The sequence below is a fragment of the Ahaetulla prasina genome, chromosome 17 (genome assembly GCF_028640845.1).
Source record: "Ahaetulla prasina isolate Xishuangbanna chromosome 17, ASM2864084v1, whole genome shotgun sequence".
Classification (NCBI taxonomy): Eukaryota; Metazoa; Chordata; class Lepidosauria; order Squamata; family Colubridae; genus Ahaetulla; species Ahaetulla prasina.
Window position 1 is genome coordinate 2,379,717 of NC_080555.1, and position 23,550 is coordinate 2,403,266.

Sequence of the window (23,550 nt, forward strand, 5' to 3'; positions counted from 1 at the left end):
GTCCTCGCACTTACAACCGTAGCAGCATCCTTCCCTAACTCGTGGGGGCAGAGCAGGGAGAGGCGCTTTGGACCGGAGTTGGGATTTCATAAATCTTCCTTTCCAGGAAATGTTCCGCCTTCCAACAGGACTAAATGTTCTATAAAAGTTAGCTAAATTGATCCCCGGAGAGAAATCTGGCGAGGGAAATATTTGGAAGGGGTGGATAATTTAAGGGTAGACTGCTTCTGGTGCAAGAGGCTCTGTTGTGAACTCGGCTAGTAAGATACAGAGAAGAAGAAAAAAGGGAAGAAGAGTGAAAGAGAAAGAGAGAGAAAGAGTGAAAGAGAAACAGGGAGAGAAAAAGAAAGAATGAAAAAAAGAAAGAGAGGGACAGACAGAAAGAAGAGTGAAAGAGAAAGAGGAGAGAAAGTGAAAGAGGGAGAAAAAAAAGAAAGGAAAGGAGAAAGTAAAAGAGAAAGCAAAAGAGAAAGGAGAGTGAAAGAGAAAGGGGGGAAAGACAGAGAAAGAGGGAAAGAGAAAGGGAGAAAAAAGAGGGTAGAAGAGTGAAAGAAGAGAGAAAAAGAGAGTGAAAGAGAAAGAGAGAGACAGAAGGGGAAGAAAAAAGGAGAAAAAGAGACAGACGAAGGAGGAAAGGAGAAGAGTGAAGAGAGAGAAAGAAACGGACTGAAAGAGAAAGAGGGAGAAAAGACAGAGAAAGAAAGGGAAGGAGAAGAGTGAAAAAAGCAAGAGAAAGGGTAGAAAGTGAAAGAATGAAAGAGGGAAAGAGAAAGAAAGAAGAGGGAAAGAGAAAGGGAGCGAAAGAGAAAGGGGGAGAAAAAGACAGAGAGAGAAAGAGAAAGGGAAGAAGAGTGAAAGAATGAGAAAGCGAAAGCATGAGAGGGAGAGAAAAAGAGACAAAGAAGAGTGAAAGGAGAGAAAGAAAGAAAAAAGAGAGGGAAAGAGAAACAGAGAGAAACAGGCAGATGACAAAATAATTCTGATACCACCAAGCAAAAATCAAACGGATATTTGGGGGGGGGGACCCCACCCACAAACACAAAGTACATCGCAACCCCTGATGGAGCCCAGCCCGCCCCCCCCAAAAAACGAGACAAAACAGCGACTTTTACACACACACAAAAAAAAACAACACCCCCAAATTGCCATTTTTATTCTCTTCTCCCCCCCCAAAAAAAAACACTTAAAAAGGATCGTTGTTGGGTTTTTTTTTGCTGGAGGAGGTGAAAACGGTTTCAAAACAGGAGTTTTATCTCTGGTGGCTAAGACGCGGAGCTTGTCGATCAGAAATTTCGGTGGGTTCGTTGGTTCGAATCCCTAGGAGAGATCTCCTGCGCGAGCAGGGGGTTGGATTAGATGACCTCCAAGGTCCCCTCCCAACTCTGTGACTCTTAAATCTGTTCCTGGAGTATTTGGTCCTTCCGCTCGGCATCCCCCCACCAACTCCCAACGGATTTTGGAAAAATGGGGGGGCTGAGAAACGAGGAGGAGGAGGAGGAAGGCTGTGAGAGGGGAGGGGGTCTCGACTGGTACCTGCAAGGCTGCGATAGGGAGGGGGGGCGCGAAATCCCCTGGGGGGGGACCATTCGGCTGCTGGACCAAGCGAGCGCAAGAATAAAATGCCTTTTATTTGAAGCGAACACAAGATAAAGTCGGGCCTGGCTTAGGCCTGGGGGGAAGAGCTCCCAGTATTCCTTTCCCCCACCTCCCGAAGGAAGGGCCCCCACCAAGTTTTCCTCGGGAGAAGCACCAATTGGCGATCACGGCAGTTCACAGGTTTATTTACATCCCGAAAATTGGAGCTTCCTTTCTTGATCTGGTTTCTGGATTTTGGCCTCCTCCCTTCGTCGCCGCTGCTGCTGCCCCACAGCTGGAGGGAGGGGGGCACAGCGAGGGTGTGACACCCACTTTCCTGGGGGGACGGGACGGAGCAACACCCCCCCGGCCCGAGGACCCACCACCGGGGGGGGGGGGAGAACATCCTTCCGCGGCCTCGTCCGTCCGTCCTCCGGCGGTTGTGTCCGCCTGGCCGGATCTGATTCGATCTGGGGAGGGGGGGGGCGCGGCTGAGCAGTCCCTTGCCCCAAAGGGCGGCTTTGAGGGGGGTGTGGGGAGATGGCGCAGAGGTGGGCCCCGCCGTCGGGACCCCCACGCGCCCCCCCCCCACCGCTCAGTCGCTGTCTGAGCCAACGGCCGAGGATCCTTTCCGCTTCCGCTTGGTGGGTTTCGGTTTGGCGTCTTCCTCTTCCTGGGGAGGGGGGGGGAAGAGAAGGAGGGAGGGGGAAATAAACCTGGATGGAAGGGGGGGGTCTCTGTGGGTGTAGCACCCCCCCTCCCCAAAATCTGAGCTTCAGAACGAGAAGAATGACAGGGCAAATTGTACAGGCAGGGAATAATCCCCTATCCTGCTTCCTTCCCTTCTCTAATCCTCCTTTCCTTTCTTCCTTTCCTATCTGCCTCCCTTCCCTCCTTCCTTCTGTGCCTCCATCTCTTCTCTGTTCCTTCCTTCCTTCTTTCCTTTCCCCTCCATTACTTCCTTGTCTCCTGCACTTTCATTATCAACCCTGTTTTCTCCTTCCTTCCTTCCTTTCCTTTCTTCCCTCTCCCTTCCTTCCGTCTCTAATCCTTCTTTCTTTTCTTCCTTTTCTACCTACCTACCTTCCCTCCTTCCTTCCCTCCATCTCTTCTCTGTTTCTTCCTTCCTTTCTCCTCCATTACTTCCTTGCCTCTTTCACTTTCATTATCAACCCTGTTTTCAGCTTCCTTCCTTCCTTCCTTCCCTCCCTCTTCCTTCCTTCTCTCCCTTCTTTCCTTCCTTCCTTCTCTCTTCCCTTCTTTCTCTCTTCCTTCCTTCCTTCTCTCCCTTCTCTCTTCCTTCCTTCTCTCTTCCTTCCTTCTCTCTTCTCTCCCTTCTTTCCTTCCTTCCTTCTCTCTTCCTTCCTTCCTTCCTTCTGTCCATCTCCTCTATTCCTTCTTTGCTCCTCCCTCCCTCCCTCCCTTCTCTCTTCCTTCCTTCTCTCTCTCTCCTCTTCCTTCCTCTTCCTTCCTTCCTTCTGTCCATCTCTCATTCCTTCTTTGTCCTCCTCCTCCTCCTCCTTCCTTCTCTTCTCTTCCTTCCTTCTCTCTCCTTCTTCCTTCCTTCCTTCCTTCTCTCCTTCCTTCTGTCCATCTCTTCATTCCTTCTTGCTCCTCCTCCTCCTTCCTTCTCTCTTCCTTCCTTCTCTCTTCTCTCCTTCTTTCCTTCCTTTCTTCCTTCTTCCTTCTCTTCCTTCTTTGCCCTCCTCCTCCTCCTTCCTTCCTTCTCTCTTCCTTCCTTCTCTCGCATCTCTCCTTCTTTCCTTCCTTCCTTCTCTTCCTTCCTTCTGTCCATCTCTTCTCTATTCCTTCTTTGTCCTCCTCCTCCTTCCTTCTCTCTTCCTTCCTTCTCTTCTCTTCCTTCTTTCTTCCTTCTGTCCATCTCCTCATTCCTTCTTGCTCCTCCTCCTCCTCCTTCTCTTCCTTCCTTCTCTCTCTTCTCTCCCTTCTTTCCTCCCTTACTTCCTTCCTTCCTTCTGTCCATCTCTTCTCTATTCCTTCTTTGCCCTCCTCCTCCTCCTTCCTTCCTTCCTTCTCTCCTTCCTTCTCTCTTCTTTCCTTCCTTCCTTCTCTCTTCCTTCCTTCCTTCCTTCTGTCCATCTCCTCTATTCCTTCTTTGCTCCTCCCTCCCTCCCTCCCTTCTCTCTTCCTTCCTTCTCTCTCTTCTCTCCCTTCTTTCCTCCCTTACTTCCTTCCTTCTGTCCATCTCTTCTCTATTCCTTCTTTGCTCCTCCCTCCCTCCCTCCCTTCCTTCCTTCTCTCTTCCTTCCTTCTCTCTCTTCTCTCCTTCTTTCCTTCCTTCTCTCTTCCTTCCTTCCTACCTTCTGTCCATCTTTTCTCTATTCCTTCTTTGCTCCTTCCTTCCTTCCTTCCTTCCCTCCCTCCCTTCCTATCCTTCTATTCCTTCCTTCCAGTACTCTCTCTCTCTCTCTTTTTAAGAAACCGCCCACCCCTCACAATCTCCCAGACCCCAAAGAGGCCAGACCGACCTCCCCCCTGCCCTCCCCGCTGTCTGTCCCCCTCCCCTTCTTTTCCCCAGAATCCTTTGAGTTCCCAGCACCAAAGGCTTCCCCTTCCCTTCCACCACCCCCCGCCCCTCCTCCCTGCGCTCTTCCGGCAGGGGGTGTGCCCCTGCTGCCCCCCACTCATCCCCCCCCCACTCACCGAGGCGCTGCTGGAGGCCGACTCCTCCTCGTTGTTGGGGGGCTGCTGGGCCGCGTTCTTCCGGCTGCGGGGGCTGGAGAGGGCGGCCTTCCTTCGACTCTTGGGCAGTTTGCTGGACGAGTCTTCGTACTCTTCGGCCAGGGAAAAGAGGTCACTGAACCTTTCGGGGTGAAGGTGGGAGGGGAGAGAAAAAAAGGTCGTGGGGGGGGGGTCAGGTCTTCCCCAGACTTTCTGGCTGGGTCCAGCTAGGAATCTGCCCCCCCCACCTCCCAACCCCCCCCCCCCCGGATCTTACTCACTTCATCTTGTGTGCTTCATCGCAGCTGCATTGGACGTGCTGCAAAGATTGGAGGATTGGGGGCTGGCTGAAAACTGGAAGGAAAAAAGAGGGGGTCGTGAGAAGTGAGGGGGCTTAGAATGTGGTCCTTGGGGAAAGTGCGGGGGAGTCATTAGAAAAAGTGGGGTGGGGGGTCATTGGAAGAGCAACTAGGATGACGAAGGGCCTGGAGACGAAAACATAACAACGGTTGCAGGATTTGGGTTTGGCCAGTCAAGAGAAGGAATTTGGGGGGGGCCGGGGGATGATGGCAGGGTTCCAATATTGGGGGGGTTCAACCTCCACAGAAGAAGGGGGTCAATCTATGATTCTCTTGTCTTCTGGTACTGAAGCCAGAAGAAGAAGCAGCAGCAGCAGCAACGGATGGAAACGAATCAAGGAGAGAAACATCTTAGAAATGAGGAGGAATTGCCTGACAGGGAGGACGGTTCACCAGCGGAACTGCCTGCCACCAGAGGTGGTGGGCTCTCCATCAGTGGAGATTTGGACAAGCCATTTGTCTGAAACGGTAGAGGGTCGTCTCCTGCTTGAGTAGAAGGTTGGACTAGAAGACCTCCGAGGTCCCTTCCAACTCTGCTTTTTTGTTAATTTTGTTATTATTGCTATTCTGTTATTCTGCTATTCCTTTTCTTGCCTTCCTTCCCTCCCTCCTTCCTTCTTCCCTCCTTCTCTCCCTCCTTCTTTCTGTCCATCTCTTCTCTATTCCTTCTTTGCTTCTCTCTTCCTTCCTTCCCTCCCTCCTTCCCTCCTCCCGGGGGGGAGGGGAAAGGATAGGATTGCAGACTCCCCCCTCTGCCCCCCCAAAACCACAAGTCTGTAGCCCCCACCCCCTTCCCCGTGGCCTCGACCTACAGCTCTGCTTGGTGTTGGTCAGATTCAGGCGGAGGTTATCCAGATGTTCCAAGATCTGTTCCAAAGTCAGCTGGGCCAGTTTGCTGCTGGAGCTGCGGAGGCTGAGAGCAGAGGGAGAAAGGGGGGGGCGTTAAGGGGGGGGGATCAGGGAAGCGCCCCCCCCTCCCCACCCTCTTTTCAAACTGATCCCCTCCTTTGCATCCCTCCTCCCTGCTTCCTGGCTTTTTGATTCTTGTTTAGAGAGAGGTGTGATTTTAGGAAAGAAAGAAGAAAATTGGAAAGGAATTAAAAAGCAGGAGAAGTTGGGGAAGAAAAAAGAAAAGAAAAGTAAGGAAAAAAGGGACAAAAAAAGAAAGAAAGATGAAATATAGATAAGATGATGAGGGGCAGGATAGACAGATAAGATGATCGATGGTCGATAACAGATAGAAAGAAAGAAGAAGAAAAGAAAGAAAGAAGAAGAAAGAAGAAAAGAAAGAAAGAAGAAAAAGAAAGAAAAAAGAAGAAAGAAGAAAAAGAAAGAAAGAGAGAAAAAGAGGCGGAAGGAAGGAAGGAAGGAAGGAAGGAAGGAAGGAAGGAAGGAAGGAAGGAAGAAAAAGAAAAGAAAAGTAAGGAAAAAAGGGACAAAAAAAGAAAGAAAGATGAAATATAGATAAGATGATGAGGGGCAGGATAGACAGATAAGATGATCGATGATCGATAACAGATAGACAGATAGATAGATAGATAGAAAGAAAGAAAGAAAGAAAGAAAGAAAGAAAGAAAGAAAGAAAGAAAGAAAGAAAGAAAAAAAAGAAGAAAGGAGGAGGAAGAAGAAAAAGAGGAGGAAAACAAAAGGAAGGAAGGAAGGAAGGAAGGAAGGAAGGAAGGAAGGAAGAAAAAAGAGAAGAAAAAGAAAGAAAGAAAAAGAGGGAGGGAGGGAGAGAAGGTAGGTAGGTAAGAAGGAAGGAAGGAAGGAAGGAAGGAAGGAAGGAAGGAAAGAAGGGGAAGAGGAGGAAAACAAAAAGGGAGGAAGTTATAAAATTGCTTCTAATAGTAAGTGACAATACTAGAAAGAAACAGAGAAGGAAAAAAAAGGCAATTTCTCCTCCCACTGGAAAATAAACGCTTTCCACTAGATGTCCCTGCTGCTCTTTAAAAATTTTAAATCTTTAAAAATTAAAAAAATGCCACTCTTAAATTTTATAGATGATAGAGAGGATAGATAGATAGATAGATAGATAGATAGATAGATAGATAGATAGATAGATAGATAGATAGATAGATAGATAGATAGTAGAGGAGAGAGAGAGAGAGAGTAGAGAATAGATAGATAGATAGATAGATAGATAGATAGATAGATAGATAGATAGATAGATAGATAGATAGATAGATAGATAGATAGATAGATAGATAGATAGATGAGAAGAGAGAGAGGAGAGGAGAGAGAGAGAGAGGAGAGGATAGATATAGTAGAGGAGAGAGAGAAAGAAAGTAGAGGAGAGTAGAGAGAGAGTAGGATAGATAGATAGATAGATGATAGATAGATAGATAGATAGATAGATAGATAGATAGATAGATAGATAGATGAGAAGAGAGAGAGAGAGAGGAGAGAGAGAGAGGAGAGGATAGATATAGTAGAGGAGAGAGAGAAAGAAAGTAGAGGAGAGGAGAGAGAGAGTAGAAAATAGATAGATAGATAGATAGATAGATAGATAGATAGATAGATAGATAGATAGATAGATAGATAGATAGATAGATGATATACATACATACATATAGCGAGAGATGAGATAGATAGATGATAGTAGATACCTAGAGAGTGATATTGATCTATAAAGATATATAAATTTAAAAATGCCAGATTCTAAAATGTTACTGATAGAGAGAGAGAGGGGATCGATGGATAGATATTATAACAGAGGTAGAGATATACAAATACATTTTTTTAAAAATGCCAGCTTCCGCCTCGGCTGCCCCCTTCTCACCTCTGCCGTTTCCGGGGGAGGCTGTTATTCTTGATCAGGAGGGATTTGATGTGCTCGATTAGGTGGTTCTCATGTTTGATGCACCAGTGGCGGAGGATACTGGTGGTGAACTGGTCGTCCGGATGACAAGGCCGGCTCAGCACCATCTTCACCATTTCTTCCGTCGGCCTGGGGCAAAAATCACAGCTTTTAATGACAGTTTCCAGACAGCACCCCCCCCTCCAAAGGAGACAAGAAAAGGGGGACGAATTGGGGCGAAAAGAGAAAAAAAATGACTTTGGCAATTTGGACTTCAACTCCCAGGATTCCCCCCCCCAGCCAACTACTGCCGCCTGGAGAATTCTGGGAGTTGAAGTCCAAACGTTTTAAACTAACCACGGTTAGTTTGATACAATAATCTCGGTTTTTAAATCTCCTGTCTTCCCCTCTTGAGCTGCGTCTTCCCGCTCTCTGCCCACCATGCAGGTGGTCCTTAACCGCAACCGGACCCCGAATTTCCCGTCACAAATACGAGTCAGTTTGCCAAGCGGCTGAATTTTGATCACTTGGGGATGCTACAACGGCCGTTAACTATCAAAGGCGGCCCTAAATCCCCTTTTTCAGTAACGCTGTCATTTCCAGTGGTCACTAAGTGAACTATTGTAAATCGAGCACTAGTTAGACAAGAAAAAAGTCTCAATTCCGCTAGGAAAAAAACAACAACGGATCATTTGCTGCTGTTTCTCTCCAGCTGCAGGAAGGTAAATAATATAGGTAAATAATTTTAACAGGTAAATCATTTTAAATACGTACTTTTCCCTTCTCAGTTGCAAAAGTAGGCAGGACAGAGCCTCGGGATGTTCTGTGAAGGGGAAAAATAGCATATATTTTTTTTATTTAGCAAAAAGCAAATTTTTCCCCCCCTTAATTTTTAATCCAAGCACAGCCAAGTCAAAGCTGTGAAAATATTTCCTTTTTTTTTTCCTGGCTTGAAAGGGAATGAATAAAAATAAATAAATTATTTTATTTTAATTTTTATTGGCCAAGTGTGATTGGACACACAAGGAATTTGTCTTGGTGCAGATGCTCTCAGTGTACATAAAAGAAAAGATACGTTCATCAAGGTACAACATTTACAACACAAATGATGGTCAATATATCAATATAAATCAATATAAATAAACGTGCGTACAGAAAAACACCAGGTCAGGAAAGAGGGACCGAATTTAAATCCTTGAGAGATTCGTTTATCTACACGCATTAAGAGGCAATCCTCGCCTTACGACCGGAACCGAGCTTCGGATGACGGTCGCAAGTCGAGGAAGGCATCAAATGACCGGATTTTGCAACGTCGCTTTATATTATATTACGAGTGTCCTGAAAAATCACCCTAGGACTTATTTTCCTGTTGGGTTTTAATTACAGGGTAGTCCTAGAGAGGTTCGTTGCAACTTTCAACGGTCCTTAAGCGACCCCGTCGTAGGTCGAGACCCGCCTTGCATTTCTTCACAGGGAGTGGGTTGTTGTTTTTTTGAAAAAAGTCAAAGTGACAACTTTGTGTATTAAAGGATCTCGCTGCTATTTTTCTTTTTTTCTTTTCTCCCCCTTTTGCTGGGCCCGAGATTAGCGGCCGTCGGGCATCCTTAAGGGAGGCTCACCTTTGTACTTGAGGTGCTGAAGGATGGGGATGATGGTTTCCAGGGGAATGTTGTGAGCCAGAAAAAGCTGCCAGGTGCAATATTGCTCAAAGGTTTCCCACTCCAAGCTCTGAACTGGAGGGAAGAAAAAAAAAACACACAACAACACAAAACCCAGAAAGGATAAAGACATACTTCAACACAGAACACCACCATCCGCTGACCCAGGCGCCCTGGGGGATCTTGGCCCACGCTGCCATGGGCCGAGGAGGGACCGCAGAGGATTCTGGGGATTGGAAGCCCAAACGGGCGACCTCAATCTCAACGCTCCCGCCGGCCACCCGGCCAAAAAAAAAAGGCAATGCCGTTCCGGATGGCCGCGATGCCAACTCACTCAGAATATTAAGGACCGAATCTTTCCGGAACATCACCAAATTCCCCATCATCACGTGACACACCAGTTCCTGGAGCTGTAAGAAAAGAGAAGAGAAGAGAAGAGAAGAAGGAAGGAAGGAAGGAAGGAAGGAAGGAAGGAAGGAAGGAAGGAAGGAAGGAAGGAAAGAAAAAGAAAGAAAGAAAGAAAGAAAGAAAGAAAGAAAGAAAGAAAGAAAGAAAGAAAGAAAGAAAATAGGCAGGGGTGACAAGGAAGGATGGGTTTTGTAGTTTTTAAATCAACAGCCCGCTTTTTCCAACCCCTGGGCTTCATTGTCCCTGCCTAGTTTGGGATGAAGGTCTCCTCTTGGGGGGGGGTGGGGGGGCCGTCACTCTCTTCTCTTCCGGTTGTGGGTCTGTGTGGGTCTTACCTGCGCTGAGTCGATGACAGCGACAATCATGTTTAACAGCTCCCCGCTTCGGAGGGTCTCGTCGGGGAACTGGGAGGGAAGGAAGGGAGAATGAGAACGGAGACAGTTCTCAGCAGCTGAGAAGGACTGGCCAGAAATAAACCTCCCATTGTAGAAAATTCTGTATTTTTGGGGGGGAGGGCAGGAAGAGAAGGAAGTGTGGGGGGAGGGTACACAGGGCGGCTGTTGTCTGGTTTTGGAGACAAAAGGGTGTTTGTTTTCTTAAAAGGAGGAGGAGGAAGGAGGAGATGAAAGAAGAGGAGGAGGAAGGCAAAAACTGAGGCGGCTGGGGAAAGAAGATGGCCAGGGAAAGTAAGAGGAGGAAAGAGGGAGGGAAGGAAGGTAGGAAGGAAGGAAGGAAGGAAGGAAGGGGCAGGAGGAGGACGAGGACTAGGAGAAGAAGAAAGGAAGAGGAGGAAGAGGAGGGAAAAGGAGACAGAAGAAGGAAGAAGGGAGGAGGAGGAGAAAAGAAGAGGAGGAGGAGGAGGAGGAGGAGAAAGGAAGGAAGGAAGGGATGGAAGAGGGAAGGAAGAAGAAAAGAAAGGAGGAGGAGGAAGAAGAGGAAGAACGAAAAGGAGATTGAAGAAGGGAGGAGGAAGAGAAGAAAAGAAGAGGAGGAGGAGGAGAAAGGAAGGAAGGGAAGGAAGAGGGAAGGAAGAAGAAAAGAAAGGAGGAGGAAGAAGAGGAAGAACGAAAAGGAGATTGAAGAAGGGAGGAGGAAGAGAAGAAAAGAAGAAGAGGAGCAGGAGAAAGGAAGGAAGGAAGAGGGAAGGAAGAAGAAAAGAAAGGAGGAGGAAGAAGAGGAAGAACGAAAAGGAGATTGAAGAAGGGAGGAGGAAGAGAAGAAAAGAAGAGGAGGAGCAGGAGAAAGGAAGGAAGGAAGAAGAAAGGAAGGAGGAAGCAAGGAAGCAAGGAAGGAAGAATAAAAAAGACCCCACCAAACAGCCTTCCCCTGCCTCCCTTCCAAAGCGGGGGGGTGGGGAGTGGGGTCCCTTCTGCCCTCCTTGGAGTAGGTGAGTGGCTGTGTCGTCCTCACCTCCGTGTAGATGGAAGGCGTGAGGTAGCAGAGGAGCCGGATGTCGTCCTCCTGGCAGGCCTTCATGTCCATCATCAGGCAGGTGTGGAGGTCGCCCAGCTGGGTGGCCTGAGCGAAGGACTCATACAGGTTCATCTTCCCGGCGGCCGCTTTGCTAAAGGGGGTGTGTGAGTGTGGACATTCGAGGGGCGCTCTCTCTCTCTCTCTCTCTCTTGGACCCTCGCTCTCCCTCGCTTCGGAGGGTTAAGGGTCCCCTCACCCACCCGCCCCGCAGCCCCCTCACCTGGCTTTTAAGTAGTAGAGCAGGTGGTACCCGATCTTGGGCTGCTTCTGGTAGAGCTCCGAGAGGAGATCCAGCAGGACCGAGAAGCTGCTGTTGTCTTCCTGCATCTGGCAGAGGTTCCTGAAAATGGGGGGACGGGAGAGAGTTAAGCACCAGGCGCCGGGTCGCACACGCGTGGAAACCCCGGGGCCGCACGGATGTCATCCCGCAAGGTTCAGACACGGAAGGAAGGAAGGAAGGAAGGAGGATGGGAGGAACGCAGAGAAGGTTCAGGAACAGGGAGAGCCGCTTTGGGGTAGTGGTTTAAGGTGCTGGCCGAGAAACCAGGAGACTGGGAGTTCTAGTTCTGCCTTAGGCACAAAAAAGCTGGCTGGGGGGACTCTGGGTTGATCACCAGGGGACGGTGAGTTCTAGTCCCGAGTTAGGCGTGAAACCCAGGTGGGTGACTTTGAGTCGATCGCCAGGAGACTGGGAGTTCTAGTCCTGCGTTAGGCATGAAAGCCAGCTGGGTGACCTTGGGCCAATTACCAGGAGAAGGAGAGTTCTAGTCCCATATTAGGCACGTAAAGCCAGCAGTGACTCTGAACCAATCACTAGGAGACTGGGTGTTCTAGTTCTGCCTTGGGAACGAAAAGCTGGCTGGGGGACTCTGGGTCGATCACCAGGAGACGGTGAGTTCTAGTCCCGAGTTAGGCATGAAAGCCAGCTGTTTGACTTTGAGTCAATCACCAGGAGACTGGGAGTTCTAGTCCTGCCTTAGGCATGAAAGCCAGCTGGGTGACTTTGGGCCAATTACCAGGAGATGGGGAGGTCTAGTCCCATATTAGGCACGAAAGCCAGCAGTGACTCTGAACCAATCACTAGGAGACGGGGAGTTCTAGTCCTGCGTTAGGCACGAAAGCCAGCTGGGTGACTTTGGGCCAGTCCTTCTCCCACAGCCCAGCCCAGCCCACCTCACAGGGTTGTTGTTGTGGGGAAAATAGGAGGAGGGAGGTGCGTTTGGATCCGTTCACCGCCTTGAGTTACTTATGAAGTACAGGATAACAATCTAATGAAGGAAGGAACAGGAGGAGACCTACCTAAATATTAAGTAAAGCGGCTTTCCTACAGATTCTTCCAGAGACCTGTGCAAAAATATAAAAAAGAAGAGAAACGCTAAATTCGCACATGCCACGGAACCATCTTTCAAGCTGTGTGGGTTTTTTGGACTAATACAAGCCAGGTTTCCTCTTGGCTAATTCTCACAAAAATCAACAGCATGAGTGGCGAGACAGAGGATCGACTGTCCCGTACGAGAAGACAGAGGATCGACTATCCCATACAAACAGTTAGACGGAAGATCGACTGTCCCGTACGAGAAGACAGAGGATCGACTATCCCATACAAACAGTTAGACGGAGGATCGACTGTCCCGTACGAGAAGACAGAGGATCGACTATCCCATACAAACAGTTAGACGGAGGATCGACTGTCCCGTACGAGAAGACAGAGGATCGATTATCCCATACAAACAGTTAGACGGAGGATCGACTATCCGGTTCCCCGTGCGCTTACTCTTCCGTGATTTCTTCGGGCAAAACCTCCCCGCGGAAATGAGCTTTGAACAGCTCCTGTAAGCAGGACGCCAGGACCGAGAGCTGCTCCTGATCAAAGTCCTCCTGGAAAAGAGAATGTGAGCGTGCAACGAGATTGGAGAATCCGGGACGGGAGGGAAGGACAGTGTCGCGTGGTTGGCAAACACACCACAAAAGGAACATCCTAGGCCACAAGGCAGGGAGGTTTGCTTCGAGGTCGGCTTGCGCTCTCTAAGGACGGGGCTGATGCAGGGGCCTCCGGCCTCAAATTCACACACCCACACACAAAATCCACGCAAATCCAGAAACCAGCTGTTTACCTCCAAGACTTGATCCACAATTTCCTGCATGGCTTCACACTGCGCTTCGGTATCGCTGCAGCCCGACCGGGGGGGGGAGGGGGGTGAAAAAAAAGAAGGAAATTCAAGTTAAAGAGAAGAAAAGAAATAGGTTGTGTGTTTGTGTGCGTGTGTGTGTGAGAGAGAGAGTGAGTATTATATATAAAGTAGAAAAAAAGCAGTTATTATAAGTGTTTTAACTAGGGAAAGTTACACCCAGCAGCTTGGTTAGCCAAGAACCAGTCACAGCAGGAATCCTGGTTTCCACAGAGGTATCCTGGTTTCCACTGCAGGAATCCTGGTTTCACTGCAGGGATCCTGGTTTCATTGCAGGGATCCTGGTTTCCACAGAGGTATCCTGGTTTCATTGCAGGAATCCTGGTTTCCACTGCAGGAATCTTAGTTTCCACTGCAGGAATCCTGGTTTCACTGCAGGAATCCTGGTTACACTGCAGGGATCCTGGTTTCATTGCAGGGATCCTGGTTTCCACTGCAGGAATCCTGGTTTCATTGCAGGAATCCTGGTTTCCACGGCAGGAATCCTGGTTTCCACGGCAGGAATCCTGGTTTCACTGCAGGGATCCTGGTTTCCACAGAGGTATCCTGGTTTCACAGCAGGAATCCTGGTTTCATTGCAGGAATCCTGGTTTCCACTGCAGGAATCCTGGTTTCACTGCAGGGATCCTGGTTTCATTGCAGGAATCCTGGTTTCCACTGCAGGAATCCTGGTTTCACTGCAGGAATCTTAGTTTCCACGGCAGGAATCCTGGCTTCACGGCAGGAATCCAGGTTTCACCGCAAGAATCCTGATTGAATCAAGCGTTTCCTATCTCCCCGCCCCCCCATCCTTCTCCAAATTCTCGTTCTGCAGAGCCTTTGCAAAACAAGCCTATTAAACCATTTCTTAGTCATGACAGGCTGAATTAATGGAGGCACTGGGTCAAAAGGCCCATACACACACACACACACATCCCACCCTTCCCCAAAAACAGGGAAAGTTGCAAAACTCCAGTTGTGCACGGCTGGATTCCAGAGAGAGAGAGAGAGAGAGAGAGAGAGGTTTGCAAAGAACTGTGCGTAGGATGAGACCAGAGGCCAGCCTGTGGGAGTGGGGGGGGAGGTCACAGACCCCTTGCAACGCCTCCCTCCATTGCAGCCCTTCCAGGGCGGTGGCGAAATCCAGAGGGACCCACAAAAGGGTGTGTAAAAGGAATCTCGGCCTTGGCCCGTGGCTGGCTGGCTTGTAAATCCAGTTGTTTAAAAAAAAGCAAGACACAAGTTGTGCGTTTCTCCCAAGGGGGCTTGGAATAAGACTCCCGCCTCGTGCTGGCTTGGCTCAGCTCTAGCTGTTGGGAGTGTGGTTTATAGACCCTCTTGCAAAATGTTCTGCAACACACCCACACAAACCACGGAGCGTCTCCCTCCCCCCCGGGGTCGGCTGAGCTAAAGGTCGGTCAAGAAAAGCATCCGGAGAAGAACTCCCGGAATAACCGAAGGGCAAGAGTGGGAAGGGTCCCAGGAGGTCCTCTAGTCCAACCCCCTGCTCAAACGTGTTGGGGGGGGTCCTGTACCCGTTTCAGACAAATGGACGAATTGGGGTGGGGGAGGGATACCCACCTCCCCTTCTGTAAGAGCAGGATTTTATCTTTGAGGGACTCGTCCAGCTGCTCCAGGAACGGAGTGATGTCCACTGCGGCTTCTTTGATGGGGTGAAAACGGAATTCCCTCTTCTTTCCTGCCAAGGGAGGGAAGGGCGAAACGGTCAGCGGCACTCAACACCCGTGCAAACCTGCTTTATTTGCAAAAGATCCTTCTTCCTGCCCTGCCAGGATCCCCCAGGATCCTCCCTGACTGATTTTCTTTCTTTCTTTCTTTCTTTTTCTTTCTTCCTTCCTTCCCTTTTTCTTTCTTTCCTTCCTTCTTTCTTGTTTTCTTCCTTCCTTCCTTCCATCATCCATCTCTATCTCTCTCTATCCTCTCTCTCTCATCTATCTCTATCTATTATCCATTATCTATCTATCTATCTATCTATCTATCTATCTATCTATCTATCTATCTATCTATCTATCTATCTTCTCTCGTCTATCTTCTCTCTGCATCTACCTATCTTCTCTATCTCTCATCTCCCTCTCTCTATAGATTATCGATTATCTATCTTCTCTCTCATCTATCTTCTCTCTCTCATATCTCTCTCTCTATAGATTATCTATCGATTATCTATCTTCTCTCTCATCTAGCTATCTATTTTCTCTCTTCTAGCTATCTATCTATATCAGTGGTAGCCAACCTGGTCCCTACCACCTTCCAGGTTTTGTCAAATTGTCAAATTATAAATTTTATAAAGTAAAGTTACTTCCCTACTTTATAAATCACCATTACTATGGAACCAGTGGGCGGTTTGAAAATTTTAATACTAACAGAGATACAAAAGTGGGCGGTAGGTATAAAAAGGTTGACTACCCCTGATCTATATCTATCTAGCTACTCTCTTATCTATCTATTTATCTATCTATCTATCTATCTATCTATCTATCTATCTATCTATCTATCTACCCATCTATCTGTTGCCTATCTATCTTACCTCTCTCTCCTCTATCATTTCTCTCTATCATCTATCTGTCATTTCTCTATCTTCTCTCTCTCACTCACTCACTCATACACACATGCAACCCTGATCTGTTGGGCAGCTGGAGAAAACAAGTGGCCCCCTCCCCACATCTACCCCACCTTTGCTGTTGACATCTTCCTCATCGTCGCTGAAGGCGGCTTCGGCGTGGTCGTAGCAGCCGTCGTCTCGGTCGGACATGTGGTTGTCCATCTCTGCGGCCGTCGGTTCCTCGACTTTGACTGGCGGGGGGTGGGGGGAGCACAAGACAGAGGCAGACAGGCGGAAGGGAAACAGTCATTTCCGGCAGGGAACTTCAATTTCCCATGATCCCCCTAAAGCTATGATGGGCAGCCCAGTCTGGTCTCGGAGAGGAGAGTCTGGAAGGGAGCAAAGCCCAGCCGAATTTCTCCAGCAGAGACCCCACCCCACCTCACCCGCTGCCAGCAGGAGCCACACGGGAACCATAAAGCCTTAGTAAGGCCACACCTGGAATGCTGCATCCAGTTTTGGTCCCCACATTACAAAAAAAAAGATGTTGAGACTTTGGAAAAAGTGCAGAGAGGAACAACTTAAGAGGATCAAAGGCCTGGACATTAAATCATATGAAGAACAGCTGCAGGTTTTGGGATGGGGTAATTTAGAGGAAAGAAGGACGGGGGGCGGGGGGCATGCTAGCAGTATTCCAATATTTGAGGGGCTGCCACAAAGAAGACCTCCCCGCACTCCCCCCGTGAAGGTTAGCCATCACTGGTATAGGGTCTCCTGCCTCAGCAGGGGGTTGGACTAGAAGACCTTCAAAGTCCCTTCCAGCTTTATTCCGACTGATCTGATGCCTCTTTTAAATAAGAAAGATGAAAGCCAGAGGCCTAGGGCTGAGCCCCCCAAAAGATCTCCCGCTGGAAGTATCTGGACGGCAATGGACACCCCTACCCACCGCTCTGTCCATCTTACCTTCGACCGGCGGGGAAGGAGAAGTGCAAAATTCTGGAAACTTCTCCCTAAGCATAGCTCGGAGTTCCCGGTCCAGCTTCGGATTATCGAAAAGAGGAGCCAGGTGTCTGTGGGGGAGGAAGTGGGGCAGGGTGGGGGGGACACATTGACATCTCGAAGAACAAAAAAAATACATATATTTTCAAAGCCTCACCAAATGTTTGACACTCAACGGTCCGTGTTTGTGGCAGGTCTTAGGGCCAGGAGATCTCGATATAACCCATCGGGGGGGGGTCTCCTCTGGGACTCCGCTTCCCATCGTCCCCAGCCAGGGATGGGGAGGAGGGGTATGGGGCACCTTTAGAGGGCACCGCGGGGCGAAACTGGTCTCAAAACTGTGTGTTTCAGTCCATTTTCTCTTTATTTGGGGGGGAGGGGGAGGTTGTCTGTTTATTTGGGGAGGCCGAGAAGGGTCTCCGGCCACGACTGTGGGTCTTTCAACTCCCGAGGGGGAAAATCTGCAGCCCCAACTCCCTGAGGATGGGAAGCCCCGCTTCACCCAGTGGTGAAATCCTCCGCAGTTTGCCATCGGTTCGCTGTCCACACATGCGCGGCATGCGCCAAATGCGCCCTGCATGCGGGCATGCAATGCGCGCCAATTGCAGAGTGTGTGAACATGCATAATGCACACCAAGCGCACGCTGCACGCTTGCCCCTGTGCGGTGTGCACCAAACGCACGCTTTGTGTGGAAAAAGGAGCCGTCTGAAGGTAAGTAGAACAGCAAGGGTGGGGGGGAACGGCTGTGCCTCATGATTTAGATTCGCCAGAAACCAGGATTTCCTGCTTTTTAGCGAATATAAATCATGCGGCACAGCTGATCGTCGGAACCGGTAGCTTTTATTACTACCAGTTCACCCAAACTGGTGCGAACCGGTGAAGCCTTTCACCCCTGCCCACCCCACCCCCTGGCCCCAAAACCAAAGGTCTTACGCCAAGACTCGCTTCTCCACGATGTGGGTGAGGGAGTTGAAGACGCCTTGACGGACGTGAGCCTCCAAAGCAGGATAAAAATTCGGAATGATCTGGATAAAGAATAAATGGGGAGGGGGGCTACGGGTGAGGAAGAGGGCCGCCGGCTGCCCCAACACATGGAGCCATCTTGGAGGGGGGTGGAATGAGGTCTTACCCGACACATGAAGTCCAGTAAGGTAGCTGTGATGGCCGGGTGAGGCTTCATGGAATGGTACATGACGAAGATGGCGGGCTCTGTTAAGACGTCAAGCAAAAAAATAAATAAACTGTGGGGAATTGAGCAAGAAACCACAACTTCGCCTGTTCGAATCCCCTCAGGCCCACCCAACTGCAGCTTAGTCCTCCAGTTGCGACCTCCGCGGAGCCCCCAAATTTCTGCCGGCTAAGCGAGACAAAGAGTCAGGGAGTTCTGTCCTGTTTTACGACGTTTCTCGGCCACCGTGGCCGAGTCAATCCCTGCGGCGGTTAAGTCAGGAACACGGCCATTAAGCGGATCCGGCTTCCCTCCGTTGGCTTGGCTCGTCGGAATGGTCGCAAACGGGGAAGCCCAGGACTGTCGTAACTGGGAGTCAGCCGCCAAGCATATCCCGAATTTTGATCAGGGGACCGCAACAGTCGTTAAGTGTGAAGTTTTAATCGCTCCCCCCCCCTTAGTGCCATTGTAACTTCGAACGGTCACTAAACAGACAGTCGTAAATCAAGGACTAGCTTGTAAACTATGCTGAGGAACAGGAGACCGGAATAACGGATGTTAAGGCTGGGCGACATTCCAGGAGTTTCTTTGTCAAAAATCTTGGACGAATCCCCAATTTAGGAGAAGGGAAGACCTCCCTACCGATATTCATGATGCTGTCCTTATCGGGGTTGAAGAACAGCCAGTCGTAAAACAGGGCGAGTTTGGCGTTGGAAGCAGCCACGTTGGACTGGAAGAGAGGAAAAGGAAGACGGATTTGAAGCTGTTCCCCAATGCAGGGGAGGTTCCCTGATGTGCCTCTGTGTGAGTCCTTGTTCTGGCTAAGCCCATCCCTGTTCTTCCCCCTTTTGGGGTCGGGCCGGACTGCGCCCCAAATTGTCAAACAGCCTCCCCTCCACAGAACCCAGACTCATACAGAACCTCCCAGGGTGGATAAAAATCCAAGGAGAGGAGCAACTGGAAACTGAGGAGGAAGGAATGTCCTGACGGTGAGGACATTTAACCAGCGGAGCTGCCCGCCACCGGAAGTTGAGGGGGGGGCGGTCTTTACCGTGCAGGTGGTGAGCAGCCAGCCGATGATGGCCCAGCGCGGGAGGATGTCGGAACTGAGCACCTCATTGGACGGGTGGACCACCCCGCAGATGTAACGGATGAGGTCGCAACGCAAGGACTGGCTGTCCGGGGTAGAGAGATACTGGCGCTGGAACCAGTCCTGGTACCGCTTCTGCTGACCCAAACGCACCTGGGGTGGGAAGAGAGGTAGTCCTCCACTTATGACCAGATAGATAGATAGGAGAGAGAGATGACAGACAGACAGACAGATATAGAGAGATGATAGATAGATACAGCGAGATGATATTTAGATGAAAAATAAGTAGATCCGATAGATGAGAGCGAGATGATAAATAGATAGCTAAATAGAGATTATATATAGATGATAGATTATATATAGAGAGAGAGAGTGAAAGAGAGAGGTATATATATATATATATATATATATAGATAGATAGATAGATAGAGAGAGAGAGAGAGAGAGAGAGAGAGAGAGAGAGAGAGAGAGAGAGATAAGGTAGATAGACAGACAGACAGACAGACAGATAGATAGATGATATATATATACAGTACATATATACATATATACATACAGAGAGAGAGAGAGATGATAAATAGATAAATATAGGTTATATACAGATGATAGATACAGAGAGAGATTGATAGAAGAGAGAGATGATAAAGATAGATAAAAAGAGGTTATATATAGATGATAGATATACATATAGAGATAGATAGATAGATAGATAGATAGATAGATAGATAGATAGATAGATAGATAGATAGATAGATAGATAGGGAAAGAGAGAGAGAGAGAGAAAGAGGTAGATATATATATAGAGAGAGAGATAGGAGAGAGAGATGATAGATAGATAGATAGATAGATAGATAGATAGATAGATAGATAGGGAAAGAGAGAGAGAGAGAAAGAGGTAGATATATATATAGAGAGAGAGATAGGAGAGAGAGATGATAGATAGATAGATAGATAGATAGATAGATAGATAGATAGATAGATAGATAGATAGATAGATAGATAAAGAGAGAGAGAGAGAGAAAGAGGTAGATATATATATATAGAGAGAGAGAGAGGAGAGAGAGATGATAGATAGATAGATAGATAGATAGATAGATAGATAGATAGATAGATAGGGAAAGAGAGAGAGAGAGAGAGGTAGATATATATATAGAGAGAGAGAGAGAGGAGAGAGAGATGATAGATAGATAGACAGACAGACATAGCTACAGATAGATACAGTAGAGAGAGAGAGAGACGATAAATAAATAGAGATGATATATATTTATAGACACTGACAGACAGATAGATTAGAGAGAGAGAGAGATGATAGATTTTACAAGCTTTTCTCCCCCACCCCCACCCCGATTCTTAAGTGAATCCCTGCAAATAATCCCAGGAAAAAATAAAATAAAAACCAGATATGATACCCGGGAGGTCATGAAAAGCAACTTGGTCTCCATATCCGGGGTGAGGCGACAAGCCAGAAATTTCCGGGACGTCCTTGACTGCAGAAGCTGCAACATCCCTGTTGGGGGGGTTTAAAAAAAACACACACACGACAAAGAGAGCTGAAAATTCGACAAGGACCCACAAACCTTAAGACAACCACTATGCGGAATGGCTCGGCTTCCCTCTCCAATTTCAAAAATTGAACGCGGGCGGGTCCTCGGTTTACGACCGCAACGCAGCCCAAGATTTCTGTTGTTAAGCGAGGCATTTCAGCAAGAGACATTTTACAACCTTTCTCGCCGGGGTTGTTAAGCGAACCGCTACAGTTCTTAAATCAGGTGGTCGTTAAGCGAATCTGGTTTATTTTGCCCGCTCAAAAGGTCACAAAAAGGGGGGGGGTGTCACGTGACCCTGGGAACACTGCGACCGTCATAAACGTGAGTCGGTTCGAATCTGGGGGAGGGGGGGATGCTGCAACGGTCACAAGGGTGCAAAAACGGTCACAAATCCCCTTTATTCAGTGCCGTCGCAACTTGGGGCGGCCGCTAAACGAACCAGAAGAGGCCGAGACTGAACTCAGGATTCTGGGAGTTGTAGTTCCATCCCGCCGGAACAGAGAGGTTACGCCCCTCCCCCCCCTTAGTTTTGGGTCTCCTGCCCGAGCGGGGGGGAGGGGGGGGCTGGACTAGATGGCCTCCGAGGCCCCTTCCGACTCTCGTTATCGTTTTATTCGATTCCTTTTGGGACCCCAAAAGTGGTCCGAGATAAGCTTTGAGAAATGAGGGGAGGGGGGGTGCTGGGGCTGCGAGACCCCCCGACCCCCGGGAAACAACCGGGGTCGTCACTAGCTCCGTCGTAACTTGGAACGGTCCCTAAGCAAGTCACCGAGCTCGGAAGCCCACCCCATTCACCCCCCTCCCGGTTGGTCGGTGCCTTCACCCACCTGTGAACTGAGGACTTAAGGCCTGGGGATTATGGATGATGTCCTTCCAAAGTTGCTCGAACTCCGGAATCCGAGCCACGCTTTGCAAGAGCCGCACCAAATCTCGGCCCACCATGAAGCAATCCATAAACTGGGGGGGGGACGGACGGGAGGGGAAAGGGGGGGGGAGAGAAAAAAAAGAGAACCAAAATAAAAATCAAATCCCTTTTTTTTTTTCTTTTGGCCCGTCAAAAGATCAATGCCTTGCCTGCCCCTGCCCCCGTGTCCAGCCTGGCTTTCTCCCCACTCCCAAATCCCACCCCCATTGGCATGCCAAGCTTCCCTCTGAAGATCAAAAGCCCCCCCCTGCCCGAGGCCGGCGGGACGCCCGGCTCCATCCATAAACAAGACATCAATTCTGAGATGCCATGAGAGGGAGGGGGGAGGAGGAGGAGGAGTGGGGGGGACAGAAGTTCAAGGCTCTGGACTTGGTTTCGGCCGAATTTAATCCCTCCGTCTGCCCCCTCCCCCCAAGTCATTGGATGCCCCCCCAAATGAGAGACAGTAAAGGAGAGAATCTCCCAGGCTGGGCAACTGCGAGAGAGGATGCGGGGTGGGGGGGGGACCCCCACAATTCCCCCACCAGCCATGCCCTCCCTTCCTTTCTTCCCTTCTACGCCTCTCTCCCTTCCCTTCCTCCCCTCTCCCTTCCCTTTCTTCCTTCCCTCCCTCCCTCCTTTCCTTCCTCCCTCTCTTCCCCCTTTCCCTTCCCTCTGCTCCATTCCTTTTCTTCCATTCCTTTCCCTTCATTTTGTCTGTTTGTCTATCTGCCTATCATCCAACCATCATCCATCTATCTATCTATCTATCTATCTATCTATCTATCTATCTATCTATCTATCTATCTATCTATCTATCTATCTTTTTATTTATTTATTTATTTATTTGAATTTCTATCCCGCCCTTCTCCGAAGATTCAGGGCGGCTTACAGTGTGTTAAGCAATAGTCTTCATCCATTTGTATATTATATACAAAGTCAACTTTATTTCTCTCTCTCTCTACCTACCTACCAACCTACCATCCATCATCTATTCTATCTCAATCAATCAATCAATCAAATTTATTGGCTGCCCATTCTACTGCAGAGTAACGCTGGGTAGCTTACTAAATTAAAAAATAAAGCTATATAGATAGACTACCCCAAGATCATAAAAATACCCTTTCCCCTTCCTTCCCTTCTTTCTCTATTCCTTCCTTCCTTCTCTATTCCTTCTCTATTCCTTCCCTCCCTTCCTTCTCTATTCCTTCCTTCCTTTCCTTCCCTTCCTTTTCTATTCCTTCCTTCCTTCCCTTCCCTTCCTTCTCTATTCCTTCCTTCGTCTCCTTCCCTTCCTTCTCTATTCCTTCCTTCCCTTCTTTCTCTATTCCTTCCTTCCTTTCCTTCCCTTCCTTCTGTATTCCTTCCTTCCTTCCTTTTCTTCCTTCCTTCCTTTCTATTCTTTTCTTCCTTCCTTCCTTCCTTCCTTCCTTCCCTTCCCTTCCTTCTCTATTCCTTCCTTCGTCTCCTTCCCTTCCTTCTCTATTCCTTCCTTCCCTTCTTTCTCTATTCCTTCCTTCCTTTCCTTCCCTTCCTTCTCTATTCCTTCCTTCCTTCCCTTCCCTCTCTATTCCTTCCTTCCTTCCTTCCTTTCCTTCCCTTCCTTTTCTATTCTTTCCTTCCTTCCTTCCCTTCCTTCTCTATTCCTTCCTTCCTTTCCTTCCCTTCCTTCTCTATTCCTTCCTTCCCTTCTTTCTCTACTCCTTCCTTCCTTCCCTCCCTCCCTTCTCTATTCCTCCCTTCCTTCCTTCTTCCCTTCCCTTCATTTCTGATCTTGAGAATCGGCCCTTTGCCTCTTCTCACCCAATTTCTGTCTGGAGCAGAAGGCCAAAAGTTCCAACTGAAAGATGAAAGCCACCCAGCCCTCGCGAACAGGAAGGGGATTTGGGAAGAATGGGGGGGGGGAAAGGCGCCGGATTCGGCTTCTCAACCAGACCAGCCCGAGACCCCGCTCCCCCTTTTAACCCAAGATGGCCTGCAGACGTCGTGGGCCTCCTCACCCGGTCTCGGAGCAACGAAACGCAGAAGTCCACCTCTTTCTGACGGAGGGCCTGCAGGGAAGGCGAGCCATGGTGGTCCACGATGAGGCGGAGGTAGGTGTACACCGACATGGCGATCAGCAAGGCGTTTTTGAGCACCCACTCCCTAGAGGGAAGGACCA

At 48.9% G+C, this 23,550-nt stretch overlaps 1 protein-coding gene across 1 annotated transcript in view; it reads right to left on the reverse strand.

The window, feature by feature from the left end:
* Positions 1-1,726: 1,726 nt before the first annotated feature.
* INTS3 (integrator complex subunit 3) overlaps positions 1,727-23,550 on the reverse strand; it is a 30,225-nt gene continuing 8,401 nt past the window's right edge. Inside the window, exons 7-30 of the mRNA XM_058160570.1 lie at positions 23,390-23,534; positions 21,313-21,442; positions 20,348-20,445; positions 18,900-19,091; positions 18,491-18,578; positions 17,810-17,889; positions 17,614-17,705; positions 16,644-16,750; positions 15,812-15,931; positions 14,702-14,819; positions 13,067-13,121; positions 12,727-12,830; positions 12,252-12,296; positions 11,173-11,292; positions 10,890-11,043; positions 9,815-9,883; positions 9,406-9,481; positions 9,033-9,146; positions 8,188-8,236; positions 7,396-7,563; positions 5,429-5,529; positions 4,539-4,611; positions 4,240-4,399; positions 1,727-2,248 (exon numbers count right to left, since the gene is read on the reverse strand). Coding sequence (XP_058016553.1) covers positions 2,171-2,248; positions 4,240-4,399; positions 4,539-4,611; positions 5,429-5,529; positions 7,396-7,563; positions 8,188-8,236; positions 9,033-9,146; positions 9,406-9,481; positions 9,815-9,883; positions 10,890-11,043; positions 11,173-11,292; positions 12,252-12,296; positions 12,727-12,830; positions 13,067-13,121; positions 14,702-14,819; positions 15,812-15,931; positions 16,644-16,750; positions 17,614-17,705; positions 17,810-17,889; positions 18,491-18,578; positions 18,900-19,091; positions 20,348-20,445; positions 21,313-21,442; positions 23,390-23,534 — 2,536 coding nt within the window. The 3' untranslated portion in view covers positions 1,727-2,170. The remainder of the gene's footprint in view (positions 2,249-4,239; positions 4,400-4,538; positions 4,612-5,428; positions 5,530-7,395; positions 7,564-8,187; positions 8,237-9,032; positions 9,147-9,405; positions 9,482-9,814; positions 9,884-10,889; positions 11,044-11,172; positions 11,293-12,251; positions 12,297-12,726; positions 12,831-13,066; positions 13,122-14,701; positions 14,820-15,811; positions 15,932-16,643; positions 16,751-17,613; positions 17,706-17,809; positions 17,890-18,490; positions 18,579-18,899; positions 19,092-20,347; positions 20,446-21,312; positions 21,443-23,389; positions 23,535-23,550) is intronic.